This window comes from Acipenser ruthenus, chromosome 18 (genome assembly GCF_902713425.1).
Source record: "Acipenser ruthenus chromosome 18, fAciRut3.2 maternal haplotype, whole genome shotgun sequence".
NCBI lineage: Eukaryota > Metazoa > Chordata > Actinopteri > Acipenseriformes > Acipenseridae > Acipenser > Acipenser ruthenus.
This window is the reverse complement of record NC_081206.1, coordinates 26,202,235-26,221,606: the sequence shown is the minus strand read 5'-3', so window position 1 is coordinate 26,221,606 and position 19,372 is coordinate 26,202,235. Positions and strand designations below refer to the sequence as shown.

Below are 19,372 nucleotides of genomic sequence, written 5' to 3'. Positions count from 1 at the left end.
AGCAATTCTAACATACGGGGGATTGGCTGTTACCTTATGGGAATTGTAGTCATCTCTGAGTTACACTTTTCTTCTCCAGGATAATTAAAATAAATGGTTGCATCAAATGTGTTGTATATATTTATTATTAACAACTGTTTTTGTTGTTTAATGCATTTTTTAAAAAAAACTGAGTGACCAATTATTAATATTCTTTATTTCCTCCGAGCTCGCAAATTGGCACTGTCCAAGCTGTGTGACTCATCCTGCGCTCAGTCACAGCGGCAGCGCTTTAACTAGATGAGTCACTCGGGGACCGTGCGTTGAATTTTTTTTTTTTTCTTTTTTTCATTTCTTCTTAAAGACACAATACTGAACTGTACAGATGTTTGTAGTAATGCAACTCCTAATTTTCTTCCAAATAAACTAACATGACATGGCAAACGTTTTGTCTAGAATTTTTTCAGCACTTTTGAGTGTTTAAATAGTTATGGATAAATTTACTTCCAGTAGATGGCAGAGTTGTTATACAAAATACAGTAAAACCTGAACAAATCAGTCACCAAATAAACGGTATAGTAGGAGTGGCTACGTATTCAATGTGCCATTCACAAAAGAATATATAGAATCGAGAGAGAGAGATCTGTTAGAGGTTTAGTGGCTGGCAAAAGAGGTGTTCTCAATGGTTCATGAAGTTACTTAAAAACCCAATTGTTTTAAGAAATGAAAAAATGGTGTATACTCCCTATAATTAAAGCAAAGGATGCTCAGCTTTTCATTCGACTTGAAATTACTTTTCTTAAATGTCTTCATTGTTGAAATCAATGAAGAGTTCTATTTGAATATAATGAACCTGTCACTGCAGTACTAACCTGTAATACAGACAGTGCGCCTCCACAAACACTTACCTTTACCCTTCTATGCTGTATTTCCTCAGTCAGAGGAAGGGAACAGGACAGTGCATCCTTATCTGGAGCTACTAGAAGTGTGTGTAATTGCAAGCATGGTGCCCCTCCATGTACCCTTTCTTCAGGTCTCATACTTATATTACGTATTTAAAGTAGTTACCATGCTGTCTTTTTTTGCTTTACCACTGGTACACTACAGTGAACTTTTATAAGGGCTGAGAGGACAGAGCCTTTTACCTCTTTCCAGAACACAAACACATTACTTTAGGAGTCTAACAGTCTCAGACCTTGATCCACATCACCAGTGACGATGAAAAAGTTGCAGCTGGATGATTCCTGAGCCCTTCCAGTATTGGCACTCACATTTGTCCCCTGCTATTACTGCACCTTCATTTTCACACAGCTAGGTAGGACTGATTGGGAAAAGGGTACAGTGGTGGCCTGGGGAGTAGGGAGTGAGGTGGTGAATTCCTCAGGGCAGGCTGAATTTTATTGGGATACCCATGACAGGCCTCCTCTTCTGTAATATATTTTATTAGGCTCTCTAATGACCTGCTTGAAGGACAGAACAGGGCCCGCTAACACCATGCTAGGGTTGAGCTGTGACGTAGAAGGAAGAGTGCCTGCTGCTAAGCCATCGACACCACTTTCTGTCTGATTTTAATGTAGGCTCCCAATCCATCTTCAACTGAGGCCCACCAGCCTTGCTTAGCTTCTGTTGTGTGATGACAGCAGTCCCCAAGGTGATATTGCCTGCAGACACAGTGTTCTGTCATACACATACTTTGTCAACGAGATGCTACAGTGCATTGAAAAAGCGCAGCTGATATTTCTTACAGGGAGACAAAACATGTCTTATTTGACACAATAACTTTATTAAGTCTTGAATGTACAAAAGAAGCAACAGCAATAGAGTGCATTTATAAAGTAAAAGTCAACATTTTTGTTCATTCCAGTTTACACATACACAGAACTCTGTGCTGATGGCACATTGCTTACAGTAGTAGACTCACATGGCTCATACCAGCCAATACATTCTTAAAGAGAGCGGCCCCAGCAAACTGCGTTTAAGAAAGGAGGGGCAATACTTACTGTACAAAATGAACTGCTGCCAGGCATACAGTATTACAACATTTTGAAGAGTATGATATTTACTGAAGTTAAACTCTACATACATTCAAACAAGGCCAAATATTACACTGTTTCACTAAAGGGAGGGACAGCTTTTGTTTTTCACAGGGCAGCAGTGTGGAGCAGTGGTTAGGGCTCTGGACTCTTGACCGGAGGGTTGCGGGTTCAATCCCCAGTGGGGGACACTGCTGTTGGACACTGCTGTTGTACCCTTCAGCAAGGTACTTTACCTAGATTGCTCCAGTAAAATCCCAACTGTATAAATAGGTAATTGTATGTAAAATAATGTGATATCTGTATAATGTGAAATAATGTATAATGTGATATCTTGTAACAATTGTAAGTCGCCCTGGATAAGGGCGTCTGCTAAGAAATAAATAATAATAACATACACTTTCTTCTAACATGTAGTGGGACATCCTGTGACTAATACTATGGCAATATTTGTTTTTTGAAGTGTGGTGTGTAACATAGGCAGCCACAGAGTAAAAACAAAGAACAAAAAACCTGCAGCTTGGTACTTACACAGTTTAAATGCTGTGCCCATTGTTCTTACAATAGCATTTGTTTTACTGGTCTGATATTACGTAGTGCTTCGAGGACTGAATTACATCTTTAAAATGTCATCAATAGAAGCATCAGAGTAAAAAAGGAGTTGAACCCTTGAATATGATGACAGCTTAGCAAGCCTGGGTGAGTCTGACCCTGTAGGTGTACTAAAGGACCCTCACAATCGGTATGGTCTAGTATCAGATTGGTGTCACCTATACTGCGGAGCTCTTTACAGAAATGTTCTTAGTGTCTTTTTTACTTAAAAAAATATATATTTCCCATACCTATTTTTTCATTTATTTACATTTTCCTTACCACTAGGGTTTGCCTTTTACCAGCTTTCAAATTCTCTTCTAGTTTTCTACATGTAAATCTACAGACACCCATTAATCAAACAATTATCTACAGTAGTGTATCCCCTCTATTTTTCTGTTTGTTTTTATCATTATTTTTGCATCATTATAATCCTAGTATGTTTTTTTTTTTTTAAATGGCCTATACAAACTTTAAAGATTCAAGGCTTTAAGGTCCTTTCATATGCTATTCTGATTATCAGAATAAAACCAGTGTTCAATTTCTCTATTTTATGCTGTAACAATTGTAAATCGTTCAGTCTGAAGCACACCTGTAATGGTATTTAATCATACCACAAGCCTATTCTTTTGTATCACATTAAGATACAGGCGCTTCTACAATTGGATTACAAGTGGATAAATGAATGTAAAGTATCACATACAGTAAGTACATAAACATGTAAATACTGGTGCCTCCACAATAGCATTAAGCATTTTAAGGAATTTTTGTATTAGAGAAACTCATTCGCCACCCTTTTTTCCCACAAAAAAAGCTAAAAAAGCAAAATACATATCTGAATTTTTCTGCAGAGATATTTTTTTTTTACATTTTTTATAGCATCTTCTATGTGAAAATCACAACTGAGAAACAGTTGCTTACAACGCAACAGTTCCAACAAAAGGAAGCTGTTCTCCACCGTCAAACCAGCATTTGAAATGATGTTGCTGTCTAATTAAACAATATTGATATTCTCCTTTATCAAATACTTCGTGAATTTGACTATAATATTAAACTTTCAGCTTTTGAAAACTGTCTGGCCATCAAATGGATTCTTTTATCTCATTAACACGTTATTTCAGGATTTGATCATTCACAAACTGGGTTCATTCACGGTTAGGGCATGCCAGCAGTAAATTGTCACGTTCCCTAATAAGGGCCCTTCTTTAATTTACTGTTTTCAATATTTCACGATTCTCCGATATGTCTCAGACAGCAAAATAAAAAGGGAGCACTGTACTGTACTGTTTTCAAAATACCAACCCAAAAGAAATAAAGCTGTCAAATCTATTAAAATCCAGCTATTTAGAAGATGAGGAGGTGCATAATGAGAGCTTGATTTAATAAAGGTTTAGAATCCACTTAAGAATTAATAAGTGTCTGGAATTTAAAAAAAAGCAAATACAAAGCATACACATACACATGGTTATGTATTTTAATTGTATGCTTCTCCAGTGCTGGTGAAGCAGGTTTAAATCTTTTATCATACCACAGCCAGCAACTGGCATCCTTGTAACTGAATACTGAGCAAACTGAAGCAGTCAAACCAATAGTGAAGCAGTCAGATGTTTTGCTCAATACCTTGCCAGGCAGTGTCACCTGAAAATAGTGTTACTTTGTTTTTCAAACTGCAAACGGATACATTAATGCATCCTCTCCTGTGTTACTCTCTCCAAAGTGCACCATTGTTTTAAAATCCTTTATCCCTGAATCAATGTTCTTTCCAGTGCTTACTGCTGGCCACATTCATTTGGTTGGTCTGTCTGTGTTCCATTCATCTCCTGCATTTGATCAATTTTCAGTTCAACTTCAACCTATTGAAAGAAAAAGAAAAATTTTTAACAATACAAAACAAACCGCGATAGTAATTGACCAGTTGTACAATGATCACAGTAACAGAAAGACAGACAACGAAAAAGCTAAACAGAGTAAAATGGAAATAATAATAATAATAATAGAGTTTGAGAAAGAAGTTAAGAAATGCAGTGAGAAGGGTCACATACAACTTTTCACAAACAGAGAAGGATGGGAGGGAGCTTGGGCCAATCAAAACAGGATAGGGTTGCCATGGGTACTGTAATTTGTTATAACATATAGACGGAATAGAACGGCATTCCTAAGGGTGGGGCAACTGTATCAGTTTAGCAAAAACAGGTGTCTGTCCAACAAAGCAGTTCTTTGGACAGAGCAACAACACTGGAGAAAAATGAAGTTCCATGATGTTCCAAAATGAAGACTGGGTCCTTCTTCAGTGTATTTATGACTTTAAATTGAATTAGGCCAGAAGAAGAACGTACCAGAGAAAAAAAATACACTCAAATCCTGTTGCCACAATGCACTGAACAAATAGTGGTGCCAGTTAGGAGCATGTAGGACAAGCCAGAGAAGCCCGAGACCCAAGAGAAAGACAGCAAAAGAAGAGAAATGAGCCTACACACAGAACCTACATTCTCATCACAAACACACAGAGTAATAGCACCCCACTTGAGCCCCCAGTTTTCAATGTACAGCATTGTGAACCTGAATCAAAGAAAAAAAGTGGAAATAAAACCTGAAAAAGGTCAAGAGCAAAACAGAAAGCGACTTGTGTGAAGGCAGTAACATTTTTTAGAACTATATTTAAAATATTATGTAATACAGTAGTCCGTCGTGTATCCGACTCAGTAAGGGTGGATATGTAAAAAGTCGATAAATTAATCATCTTTAAAATACCATTATACACCGCTGTAATTACTATATTCACACAATTATTTTTTTGAGATGCAGCTTTTATTAGGGAGTTCCCCTAAATCCCTTGTTTAGAAAGATACAGGGTATTAATGCTTGTGACAGAGTAGCCGTCTGCCGTGTGAGTGTGTGCATTCGCTGCTGAGTGACAGGCAGGAGATCGAGACGGAGGTTGAAGTTGATACGCATCGCAGGCTAACAGGATGTATTTACATATCAAGTCAACGCATTGAACAGCGCACGTGACACTACCAGCAATGGTAGCGCACGGAGCACATACAACACAGTGCACAAAAACTTTGGTGGGATGTACAATCTCTGAACTAATCTTCTCTGTCCAATAATAAACAAGCTTTGCTGAAGAGCTTGATCATGGCAGATAAACGTTTAGGGCGGATATACGACGGATTTCAGTAATAATAATAATAATAATAATACATATTGTTTTTATCACCATTATGGTTAGTTTATTATTTTTGTGACATCACCTTTTTTATGTCACTGATATCTGAGGTCTCGGATCAGCATTGAATTACAAGACCAGCTTCAGGCAAATTGCAATGTGTCCATTAGGGGGGGCTCATGTGCCATCAAATTGAAAAGTACCAGAACTGGAGGACAGAAAACAAGGTGATTTTTGCCCTGAAAGGTTATGAAAATAGCATTATTTCTAAGTATAAGTACTTAGAAAACATTTTTGCTTATATAAAGACCTGAAGACTTGTTACTATTTGGATTCCACTCCTCAGACTCTCTTCACCAGAAACTAACATGACATTACACACATACAGCAAGTCTCAGCTAAGTCCAAGATAATGGAATACTCCATAGGCAGTGACTAAGAGGCAAATGAATCACAGTGATGCTGAGACAGAAACATCCAGCTGTACAACATATATATAATGATATATCATATATATGTTAGATGTAGGGAGGTTTGAAAGTAAGAAGCCATGTGACAAGCCAAGGTATGTAAACACACTGTGCTGCCAAGGAATGATGACAGGCCTGTCCACGCTCCCAAACACTGAAGGATCCAGAGAACTGAGGTCTTAGCTGTTATTATTGTCAGCTGTCCCACACATGATTGCTCCAGTTTGCTTTTTAATATACCCACCAATTGGGAGGCAGTGTAAACAAGTCTAAGTCTGTTGACCAGCGAGGGTATTTGAACAGCTTAAATGGAAATTTCCATATGATGATACACACCCATGAACAAGCTATACTAACACTGTCATGCTTGGAACAAAGCTTCTAGAAAAGATTTCAGAGCAGAAGTGTCAAACCTTTTTGACTACAAATGCCATTCTAATGTAATTAACCAGAGAAAAGTAACAGCATTACAGCCCAGTATGAAAGTGCTGACTATTAGGGATTGCTCTGGGGCTGTCTCAGTAATTGAAACTGTAAATATTACTTGATACATTTTAAATTATTCAGTTTTCAGATATTGTGCCTATAAAGTAAATACATTGTAATACAGTACTTCATAATCACAAAATCCCAGACAGCACTAATGTTATCAAAACATTCAGTCACACGCTTTACTTGGTATAATATATTATTAGTGGTGATTATTGTTTGTTGAACTGTAACACTCCTATGTTTATACTAGAACATAAGTGGTTATTAAGTGAAGGCAGGACTGTAATCCCAATAACACTCCCTAAAATAAAGATGCTGCAAGAACGTCACAGTACTATTCTGTACAGATCTGCTTTTTAAACACACTTCTACTGGTATTATTAAACACATGTGTTTCAATACTTATGACCTACTAAAGCTTAAACAATTAGAAATGCTTTACAATACCTGGTAGCAGTAATGTGCTTTGTAGCGGACCCATTTCTTCACATCGCTTTTCTCTCCGACAGACAGGGAGCGCACAGTGGCTTTGGAGGCTGAGGCCGCAGGCATGTCGAACTCCACGTCCAGGTGTCGTGCAAACATCGAGTGCACCTCCCGGTCCGAGCCCAGCTCCAGATGAAAGAAGAAACTGTGAGGGTGGCCTGAAGCTACCAAGAGCAAACACAGCCTACAGTCAGGGCAGGTTTAGGCAAGGGAATTCAGGTAAGGCCTAAGGATTATTAGTGTTCTGTTTTCTAAAGAATACCCATTGGAAAGCAATTTGAGCTTCCTTAATCAGACAAATAACATTGTGTAATAAAAGATCCTACTGGTTAAGGTACTGACCAAGGCTTTAAAAAAACAATATTACCTCTCATTAACAACTTTCTTGCAAGTATCATTTTTTTCACACTTTAATTTCACTTTGAATCAAGTGAGGAGACCTTTCATTTTACAGGTGGGGAAATGAATGTAGGTTTAATTTTATAGACAGACAATTAAGCTTTATTATGTCAGACATGCTGAAAACAGGCAAACTCTCTCAGGCAAACAGACAAAGCCTATGACACCAAAACAAGCTTGGATGACAATGGAACTGATTCCGAGCAACCCTTCTGAAACAAACATGCACAGCAAACAAAACTTTTAATGACTGATAAATGATCAAAAATCTTATTCGATGTTGTTGTTCAACAAGCAGGATGAGAGAGTGGTCTTCAGTGGTGCGATGAATCACGAGATCAAAGTTCGCCATTTAGAGAAAAAAGAAAAGGCTTCTCGTCACTCTTTGTTAAGTGAGGTGGAAATGATTGGGTCCGAAAGGACTTGCAAGCCTGTGATTTTTGTGAGCTAATGCATGATGACAGCACAGCTTTGTGTGATGAATTAATAGGGAGAGAGGAAACCCTGCTGCTGCATTATTTAAAGCTCTTAAGGGCTAACTATTAACTGAAATACACCAGAAACACTTGAAACAAGTCACCAAATACATAGGGCCTTAGCAAATTCACATATATAAAGATGCAGGTGTTTCAGTTATTAGTTCTCTCTAATATCTGACATATCTTACAAAAGCCATCCTCAATATAGCACAGCCAATAACCAATGTTATAGTCTGCAAGGGAAATGGAAGAATACAATGCTAGCATGAATAGAAAATGAATTTAAAATGAAGGACATGCTTTATGTATAGGAGGCCAGTGTATGGATTAAATTGTTTCAATACTTGCCTGGAATCACATCAACATATATTTTAAAGCAACCAATTACAGGATCTGTCAATGTTACTAATAGTTTAATTATAAAGTGAAAGAAAATCATTCCTTTGAAATATCTGTCTGGATTAAAAATATGTTTGCATAAAGCATCATTTCTGTAAATGGGTTGTAAAGAAGCACTTGAGCATCTCCTGACAGTAAATATTTCACAGCTGTAATGTGGACCCACATATCACCCACTCATCAAAGCCACAGTTCTTTGGAATTTTATCTGATTATACAAAAGCATCAGGGGGCAAATGTCGCTTCACAACACTAAAGCAAACTCGTGCAAATGGAGGCTTTGCACTGGTGCAAACACAAAAAATATATATTTAAGGCATATCTCTGATTGACTTATTTCCCCACCCCCCAAGTACAGTGAGATTTAACACTGGCTTGCAACATTTTACCCATTCCCATTCACTTTAAACATTCAGAAGTTTGTTGATTTCCGTAGTTTTTTGGCTCTCGTGCCAAGCATTCAAGTCTAACCAATCTTACATGTTTAGCTGACTGGATTAATACAGTAACAAGTATGTGCCTTCAATATAAAGTGGACAGTGGGGAAAAATGTAAATAGTAACCTTTACATACAGCATTGCTTAAAAAACAGTCATTCTGAAACTGTGGTAAATACAACATGTCTAAATAAACCGAAACCAATAGCTAGCTATCGTGAAGACTTTCAGCCCACGGGACATGCGAGTACACACTAATTATTTATTTAAAAGACACTATTTTAATAAGCAAGTTTAAAAATGGCTCCAAAATGATTAACCTAGGGCAAACAAAAACAATAATACACCTCACCTGAAACACTGCACAGCAAGGATACGATTAACAAGAACTGGAAGTGTGGTAGGTGCTTGACTTGTTTATATGAGATCAACTTTCAGTCTAAACTATTTTTTAGTAGGGAACCTTCCATCTGTACTAAGTGGCAGGAAATAGTATCAGACCATAAACACATGTTGATGTTACACTTCATTAGCATTAAACATCCATAACATAACACACATAATAATTAAGAAAGCATTAACACATACAAATAAAATAACACAAATAAAAAAAGTTCCTACCTGAGTTTTTATCAGGAAGTCTGTTGATCCTCCATACCACCGCCTTAAAAGCATGCTCGTATTTGGCAGTTCCCAAAGTCACTCTCATTACAGGCTCTGTCCCGGAGACGCTGGAGGAACCAAAACTTGCCCCTTTATTCATTTTGGCTTTCAAAGACTTCTCTCCTGTGACACTCTCCCGACGGAAATTCTTTATCAGAGTTTGCCTGACAGGGTAGCGGATCATCACATTTTCACAGGGAACCAAAGTCAGTGGATCCCGGTTGGATGAAAACCCTGATGACGTCACTAACCAAGACTGTAGTTCCACCTCGGCTCCCTTGACAGTAGCTATGGTCCTGAGAGTAAAAGGCAGGGTTTTTTCTGCAAAAGCTGTCCTGAAGCGCATCAACTCAAACCTATGTGCGCTCGGGGGAACAAACGCAATAGATCTTGTATTTGCAAATTCCTTTTCATCCACGTATTTGTTAAACTGGCAGTCTCTGAGTTTAATCCATCTTGTTGTGCTATTTGGAACTATGTCATGTCTAGAAACAACTTCATTTCCCTTGATTTGGACATCATTAAAACCTATCCTGCATACTGGTGTCCCTGAAACAAAAGCCAAAACGCTGACATGAGTCACCACTGACTGGCGTAAGATTCGGTTATCCCCTTTGGCCACCACACCACAAAACTCATCCCTAACTTCTATGGATATCTCGTCCTCCAAGTAATTCGAAGGACGCAAATATGTGTCCACATCCAGTGGCAGACTCATCAAAGTATTTTGAACCGCTGATATAAAACTCAAAAAATCTTCGTAATTTTTTGTTCCAAGTTTAACAATTTGTTCAATTATGGGTGTGTGAACTACTGCTACCTTTGGCTGATATTTCTTTTTTTCCTTGTAAGTTACATGGTCTATCCGTATTGTGTGAATTTTCCCATTTTCATCAAAGGTTTGTAGCTTGGGCTCTGATAACCCGTGGTTAGCATTCAACTGAAGCGTCTTAAAAGGTTTTGCCATTCCTTTTTCATAATAAAGTTGTAAGCAACCGGCCTCTGTCAGTTTCACATGAATCACTCCCCAGTGCCTGGATGACATCATGCTCTTCTTTTCAGGTATCCTTAGCATCATTGGCCAACCATCTTTAGGCTCCAAGTGGGACGGCACAAAAGGTGGTTCATCAAGTTCATTCGAATCTATGGGTTCATCAGGCATGGTAGGATTATCTGCTTCATCTGCAATTTGCATCTGCTTCAATTGCTCTAAGGTTTGATTTTGAGGAACATTATTGAACATGTCCTCGTGGATGCTGGTATCAAAAACAGGAGAGAAAAGCAGGACGGAGTCTCTTTTGACATCGACTCCTTCAGTGAGAAAGGGAGAGCTGAATGAATACACCTGAGGACTCTCTGATCCATTGCTCTCTGACGTATCAACAAGCGGGGGCTCCTGCTTATCAAAGTAGGCACTGAAAGGGTTAATGGGTGATGGCTGAACATCCAAAAGTTTGCTGTCCAAAAATGGATTTACCTTACTGCATGGTGTTCTGGTATTTGCTGGAGGACTGTCGGGAGTGAAAACGTAATTGGTCTTTTCCGGAGTAAAATCAAACAAGTTCCTTGTCACCTCTGTCTTTAGCGAATGTCCTTCAGAGATCATCAAGTTACTGTTGGAGTCTTGAGCGGGAGCATGGCTGAAGTTATCAACCTTTAAAGGTTTTGAAGAAGGAAGAAAGCAGGAGTCCTCATCGTCATCGAAGGTGACCCAGCTTGCAAAGCGGGTCTTTTTTCTGTCTGACTGTCCATTCATTTGTTTATCAGTTTGAAGCCAGTTAGCTGCATCCATGTCTATATCTTCATCTTCTTGAAAGACAGAAGAATCTATAAAATAATAGAGATGGTAGAAGTTAACTGAGTTAACCGGTCCAGCATATAAAAATAGTCCAATATGACTATATTTCACTTTTAACTAAAACATTTTTCCAGTTGGTTAACTTTTGAATGAACTGTGGTTGTGAATCTGTCGCCAGTTGCTACTATATCCTTTATACTGACAAAGTAAAAATGGAAAAAAAAAACAACAACAAAGACAGCAGATTCTCTCCTCCTACTTGGAAGCCTTGTTGGGTGGGGCAGTGAGACCACGTGGGATAACTGATCTATCACCAAAATACAGCTGCTATACAAACATGACAGCATGCGAAACGTCTTCACTGTACTGCACAGCCCACTCCCTTTAAAACAGCAATAATTACAGTATCGACTAACAGTTGGAGCCATTCAATATAAAAAGGGCACGCAATAATTAACTCTGTAATGCCCATTTTTGTATCGCATATGATACAATGCTTAGCCATCCCTCTATATTATAATAATCCTCATAAACGAGGATTTCTATATACAGTACATTATGTGCTGCCAGACAGAAACAAAAAAAAGTAGTTACATAAATAAAGTACATGTAGCTTTTCTCATTTAAAAAAATGCTTGGGCACTACAGGGTTAATCTATTTAGCAAACACTAGACAGTCAATTACTGTGCACCAAGGTGACAACAAAAAAGTCAACAAAACTAATTATTTCTGTGTTTACTAAAGACGGGTGGAAAAAGAAACAGTGTAATGCAGATCCCCCTTTCGCACTTTAAGTTTATATGACCAATAGGCACATCACAGCTTTATCACGTTACCTAGTATGGTTTTTGCACAATTTATAGAACTTGTAAAAGCTCAATATGAGATATTCAAAAAATCGACCACCTCTTTTTAATAACTTTTAATCCATACTTCAATCACAACAGACCTTGGTTTCTATCCTTAAAATGTCAACTAATACTCTAATATTTACAGAGCAAATAATAAATGAGATTTCTGCTATGTCTTCCCCACATTGCGACACAACATAATGTGGTGTAGAAGGTACTGGTAACTTCAGTTGTCTCTGATATAGCTTTTAAACATGCAGAGTACAATAACCTAAAATAAGCTGTCACCTTATCTTCCCAGGCGCTTTTAAGCAGACAGCAACAATTGTTTAGCATCAGGGTGACCGGTTTGTGATTGTACTGGATGTGCTCCAGCTCTAAAATGAACCACAGTTCAAAAATGTTAGTTACAGCCTATGGCAACTCTATGGAAAGACTGTGGCTAAACTGTTTCTAGTCTGCAATTTCTATCTATAAATAAACCTTTTAAAAAGCACTGTAATACAGGAGAGGGGAAGGGTAGAATGCTCTTTCCCCAACCATGAAAAGCTCAGAAGAGCTGAACACACTCCTTATTTTAAGTGTTTGCTACATATGTTCTAGCACACCGTGATTTATAAGCTCTTTAACAGATGAAACAATAAAGTGCGTATTTGCTCCGGAAGCTTGAAAAGGATCGGAGACTGACCACCTCTCACATTTGCAATGCAGCAAGTTTGTCTTTACATTTCCTGTCTAGATATTTTCGACTGGATGGGTAACCAGGGAAATCACAGGTCACTGTGATAACAAATGTCCTATACAAGTTTAATCACAACTGAATAAGCTCTTCTCAAGATGGGACATATGGACCGATTAATAATGGATACAGTACTAGTAAAATCAATACTTTACTGCTGTAGCCATTTTCTTTAAAATCAATTTTGTTTATTACTTGATTAAACTTCAGAGCGGTCCCACTTTAAGATATGTGTACGACTAAGAACAATTACAAGACTTAACCCCAACTTTCATCCCACTTAGTGTCACTTCCAATCTCCGGTGTTCCCTAATGCAGGTACCATTTACAAATATGAAAGAATCATGCCTTACTTCTGGGTTTGCTCTAGCTTTTGCTAGCCTCAGAGCTTTGCAGCTGCCTCATATTCACACTCAAATGGAAGGAGAGGCTGGCAGGGAAGAAAATCCACATGACAGTGAACTGCCAGTTCTTTCTACCACACACTAAAGCACAGCAACTCAGTCCCCTAGAAACGTAAATACTGAGTAACTGTGTGGATACTACTCACATCGCCTGTAATAAACTGGTTATTTTCAGACCCTCCGGTTAAGAGAAACTGATCTCAAATTACTGGCATGTGGTGCCATGCTATTCAAAAGGTAATGCTATTCTCTTTCATTTTAAAACATGATCGCTCCTGCCTCTGCCTAAGTTCAATACCAAAGCTCCCTTGGGATTAATTAAAACAGTGAAATTATTCTGTTTAATTCAAGTTTCCTGTGTTCTACTTTTACAATATAATTCTCCTTATTACCTTAAACTGCCACACTGAAAAGGATAAAACCAATATATATGCTAAAAGTATACTGCAAACATGAAAATGGCCAGGTGTGTATGTATGTAAATATCATGGGAGATCATCTATGGAACTCATATACAGTATAAAGCACCACCTGTTCGATGTTAATGTCTTCCTGGTGCCTGGTACCCCGTGTGTAGTAAGTACGCCTTTTTTTAACCAATACTATCCTAAAATCCATTAAACTTTTCAGAAGCTATTCCTTCTCCGACACTTTGTAAAATCCAATATTTAATTTCTGTCGTATTAAGTTTTCAGTTTAAAATGTAACACTTCTAGCATCACACGCTGACACTCAAGAAGAGCAAACTTGTGTAAGTACTTGATGGCTGCCACTAACGCGCAACAGTGAAGCCTCGTTGTGACAACAACTTGACATTCAGTTTTATACTCAGCCACTGTGGAGAACAAGGCAGCACTTATCTACAACTGGCCAGAGTTGTTTTCATTAAACACAGGTAACCAAGCAGAGGTGACCTTTCATAACACTTCACAAATCACAGGAAACGACATGACCAGTATTGCATGTCTCTTGGGTAGTCATTGTTATTTGTTCTAGAAACTTTGGGTAAATGTTACTGTATATCTGAGCCAGTCAAATACACCTTCCCAGCAGCGCATACTGTATGTAATCAGTATTAGCAACGAAATACACTTCAAGATTGGTTAAACAAGAGGCTGCCTTCAAGTGGTTAATAAAAAGCCTACCCTTTCTAAAAGTGTTCCTAGGCTTTTCCTATGATCATACTTTGCATTTACCATTGATTACTGTGATTTGATTTGCTATATGTTTATTATGCTTTACCATATCTCTCTGGGTTGTACAATCCTTACCTATGCTTGACCATTGAGATTCAAGTTTTGTAACTCAATGTAAATACCAGTTGTGTCTCCACCTCTGTGAGATACATTTACAGTAAATATACTGCTTTGTTCATACAGAGATTTCAAGTGGAACTGTTTATTGCCTTTTTGATGTGTATAAAGCAGTAACACATGTGATGCTGTTGTCTACACTTAACTCATGTTAATGCATTTTACTATGGGAGTTACCCATATTGTAACAACTCGAGATTTTCAGAAATATATAGTCAACTGACCAGGAGTAGTTCTGTACAGACATGTCTACTGAGTATCTCATTTGTATAGCCGGGTGTAGGCGAGTGCTTTGCCTCAAACATGTTCATTCCAATTAATGGCAAAAACACCATAAAGACAGCTTAACCTGTTGCTCAGCGCCAGTATTATCCAGTTCAACTTTACATTTCTTTGCCAAGGTCACACAGTATTACATTAATGCTATGCTGTATATCCCTAGTACTACATTAAATGCACAGAATGGGCTTTATTCAGCACAGCTTCACCCAGTGTAAACTTCTGCCATGTGAACGCCATTTCATTCTAACAGATGAAGCTGACAGCTCAGAATGTAACAATCACCATTCTGAATTAAGATGCCTTCTGCTGTCTGTTTAAAATGTAATAAAGTTTTTAAAGGAAGGCTTTCCTACTCTAAATCCTAATACTTTGTATCCACCTGCTATTTCAGTGAGGCTCTTTCTACCAGGAATTGTAGAGTTAATATGTACACATTTCTACATTCATTCCACTCCTACAGATTCCCACAATCCCTCTATTTACAAACTGAAGAGCTGCTCAGACCAGAATGAGACCTCTTCCTTTTTAAACAGTATTATAAATCACAGTTTATACAAAAAAAGCAGGCTCACAGATTTGATTTACGATTAGGTTCAATACTCAAAACTCAATAGCACTGAAACTGTTTTTTAAACAGCAGAATTCCAAGATGTAAATCCTAAGAAAAACTGAATTGGTGTATATATTTACTTGGAGCTTGAATAGAGCATTTCAAACAGTAAATAATACATATTTGTGTTCAATCTACAGTTCTGTAAATGGAAGCCGTTATTAACATGCAACACAAAGGACAAGAAGATTACTAAACTAAAAAAGAGAAAAATATGGACAGCATTAATCAGAGAAGAAATTAGAGCAAGACAACATGGATTTATTCTTACTTCCCCTTTTCTTTTTGCATTTCACACAAACAAAAGAGTTCCACGCTACTTTAGCCTCAAGATTGAAGCACAGAAGCTAGTTCCTTTCTTTCATGTGGAAAATAAGTTTAGCACTCAAGATGCCAATATATCATGTTACAAGTTCACAAAAACTTGAGAACTACCAACTACTATTGGATCTGCGTGAAATCAGGAGAACAGCATTTTCTTCAGACATTCATTCATGTAGTTTAAAGAAAAGAAACTTACCAAGAAGAAAAAGAAGAAGTACAGTTCGAAGCCTGGTGATTTTGGAGCAGATTTTCCTGTGAAAGCTCCCAGCACCATGGTTTTTGAGGGTGTCACGTGATGAAGTAGGCACTATGCATGCTTGAGCAGAACTTGTGGCTGCTTGTCTGGGGAAGGGCTGATCCCTAACTATGCAGGTTAATAGACTTTACAGATGTGGCACACCCAGAGAGAGAGAGAGAGAGAGAGCGAGAGAGAGAGAGAGCGAGAGAGAGAGAGAGAGAGAGAGAGAGAGAGAGAGAGAGAGAGAGAGAGAAAGGTCACAGCTAACAATCAGATAGAACAAACAGAGGGAGAGGACTACTGTCTGTGTGGGAGTTTTAACTTCCTGGTACACACCTTATGGACCCGGGTAAAGTCGCTGCAGTCGTCATGGAGCTATCCAGTTTTATTTACAGCCCTTTCGATGTTCATTTGAATGTAAAGCAACTCATAAAAATTGGTTATTGTAATAGCTGGATTTTGCAATAAGTGTTTAAACATATTCCAGATAATAACCTGAAAAGTTACATCCATTATTATTATTCTTTTTTTACTGTAGACCTGTATAGGACAGGTACATGAATGAAAACTTCCCTCCAGACCTGTAAACTATTTAATATATGTATTGCTATGCCCAGTCTTTTATATTTTTCAGTACAAGACACTGAAGCTATTTAATTAGTTATCCCAGAACTGGGAGAATCATATGCCTACTGAAGTTTCAAATGGCACCCTCTAACCTTCATAGTTTGTTGTAAAGCATACTGCAGTGGTCCTCCCTTCTGTTCCTCTTCTGAAACAGGTGCTTTGAATTACTGATCATGGAGCGCTATGCAAGAGGCATTACAATGCAAACACTGCACACAAGCGCAATGCCATGCAGCAACTTAAACAGTGTCAAAGTGGATCCTAGAGACCGAATGCCTGACAGCCTGCATGCAAATAAGAAAAAAATGCTGGAAAAAAAATTCTAATTAGATTGTGACTCCATTGTGCACTAAAAGGATGGAAACAGAAGAATGTCACGAAATGTAAATATTTAAAGGGGACTGCAAACAAAGAGATTCAGACAATAGAGACTTTCTGGTTTTAAAGCCTGTAGAATCTCAGAGGTATAATTTTGCAGGGCAGATTTTATTTAGTGTTGTTTATTAATTCATTTAGTAGTGTATCGCTACACAGGGTGCAATGAAAAGCAAAATAAAACATCTCCACAGGGTATCAGGGATATTATCCCACAGAACACTGGCAATAACATGTTTCATTTACAGTTACTCCACCGTATATCCACAGTGTATTTAAATCAACTTTGATAGCGTCATCCTTGGTTATTGTGGTAAGTAAAATACAGTATATGCATTCACTCCAGAAACGCCCAGTCTGTGTTGAAAACAGAAACTGCTGACAAAATATTTTCTACCATTGTCACCAGCATACTGTTTCTGTGCAATACGTTTGCCAGAACCGCATTTGTTAGGAACTATGGTTTTCAAGAGTATAGTCGCTATCATCCAATGAAAGTCAATCAAACTGAACCCTGCTGGCGAGATTCACCCCCACCTGTTTGTTTCATTAGTTCTGCTTTCTGTTTCCAAACTGCACACACAAACTGATTTTGTTCCCACCACACAGCTGTACTGTCACTCACATTACAATGTCATGGAGTAAACAGCCTGGCTCTCTGAACTCAAAAGCAAAGCTTTAAGGAATCCATTCAGTGCGCCAAACTTTCTACACATTGAGCTCTATCTGAACCAGACTAACATTTGGAGGGACAGATTCCACAATCATTACCTTGACCTTAGTCTTCTGTTCGCCTCAACTGCAGCTTAAACAGATTATTTTATGTAATGCTGCTGGAGTGGCCAGAAAGGCGCTGATATAATGGCCACTGTGGTACTCTTTTTCGCCAGCTGTTTTTGTTGTTGCTGCTGTTTTTACATTCAGCACACAGCACATTAAGACATGAAGATATATCTGAAGGTGACTTGCTGTTAAAATGTCTGTGTGAAACAGAAAATACATACTGGTAATTGTTTTGTATTGCAGTGGTTTCCAGTTTGTTCACATGCAGTCTGAATTTCTTCTTTACAACACAGCAACAACCCTTGACCCTTAACAACTAAACAAAGCCACACCACTGTCTGGTCTTAAGGGAGAAATGTTCATCTCAGGTATAGTGAAAGACTGCAAATCTTCATCCAGAAACTCTTGCTACACACTAACATGGAGTTGAGTTGCATACAGAGTGAGGTTTAGGTGATTTTTCCAGTTATTCAGGATTCTTGTCTCCAAGCTGATGATATCTGACCAAAGTGCAGACAGACACACAAAAGTCCACATGTTCTGAGCTGCAGTTAATCACAAACTGTCACGCATTCAGAAAAGAACATGACTCCAAGAATAACAGAATGTCTGTAGCTTCAGTTAATTAATCAACACAAACAGGTGCTAATTGTTTTTATTAGCCAATAACTGCTAAAAAGGCATAACATCCTAGGAGGATGTCATTTATTTAATTGTTTGCTTATTTAAAGCATCGCTGAATCACAGCCCCTTAATTGAACTGCCTCCCGGTTAAGGGAAACAAGCCAGGACAGAAAAGCATTATGGAATATTGGCATGTCGAGATGACCAGCAAAGGGGTCACAAATCAAAAAGGTTGGAGGAGACTGGACTTGTCGGGCAGACAGGCAGGAGCTTCAAGGAGGACCATAGCACTTGGAACCCGGCTTTAACCACCTTCATAAAAGCCAATCCAAAAAAAGCAGAACTGCCCCATTTTACAACCTGTCAGATCTGGATACATCACTGATTAAAGTTTTCTGCCCACTAAGGTATGAAGGAATCAGCTCAGGGCTCGCTCAAGCTTAAAATACTTATTAAACAGCTTATTTAATTGCTAATCAGTTGTGGGGTGGTTGTGGTTCAGAAACAAAAACAGAATGAGAATGAATGAGTCTTATTCTTGCCAGATGCACACTGAAAAGGTTATTCATTTCAGAGTTGCAACCAACATAGTATGTTCTTGAGAGGACCACCCCTCTTAAAAAATGGAAAAAGTTGTATTGTAAGATTGCACCTGTAACGGAAGCAAACAGACAAGACACACTATCGTTATTCTTTACACACTTGCACAGTTTGATATAGCAAACGTGAGAACAGCTGCTAAATGAACATGCAAACAGCTGGTGAGTCCATTTGAAGTCATTTGAAACGATATAAACAGAATATGT

At 38.2% G+C, this 19,372-nt stretch overlaps 1 protein-coding gene across 4 annotated transcripts in view; it reads right to left on the bottom strand.

The window, feature by feature from the left end:
* Positions 1–1,740: 1,740 nt before the first annotated feature.
* The window catches only part of LOC117417976 (stonin-2-like), a 32,888-nt gene continuing 15,256 nt past the window's right edge, over positions 1,741–19,372 (bottom strand). For all 4 annotated transcript variants that reach the window (XM_034030443.3, XM_058991718.1, XM_058991717.1 and 1 more), the window contains exons 5-7: positions 9,556–11,424; positions 7,182–7,384; positions 1,741–4,456 (exon numbers count right to left, since the gene is read on the bottom strand). In XM_034030443.3, coding sequence (XP_033886334.3) covers positions 4,373–4,456; positions 7,182–7,384; positions 9,556–11,424 — 2,156 coding nt within the window. In that variant the 3' untranslated portion in view covers positions 1,741–4,372. The remainder of the gene's footprint in view (positions 4,457–7,181; positions 7,385–9,555; positions 11,425–19,372) is intronic.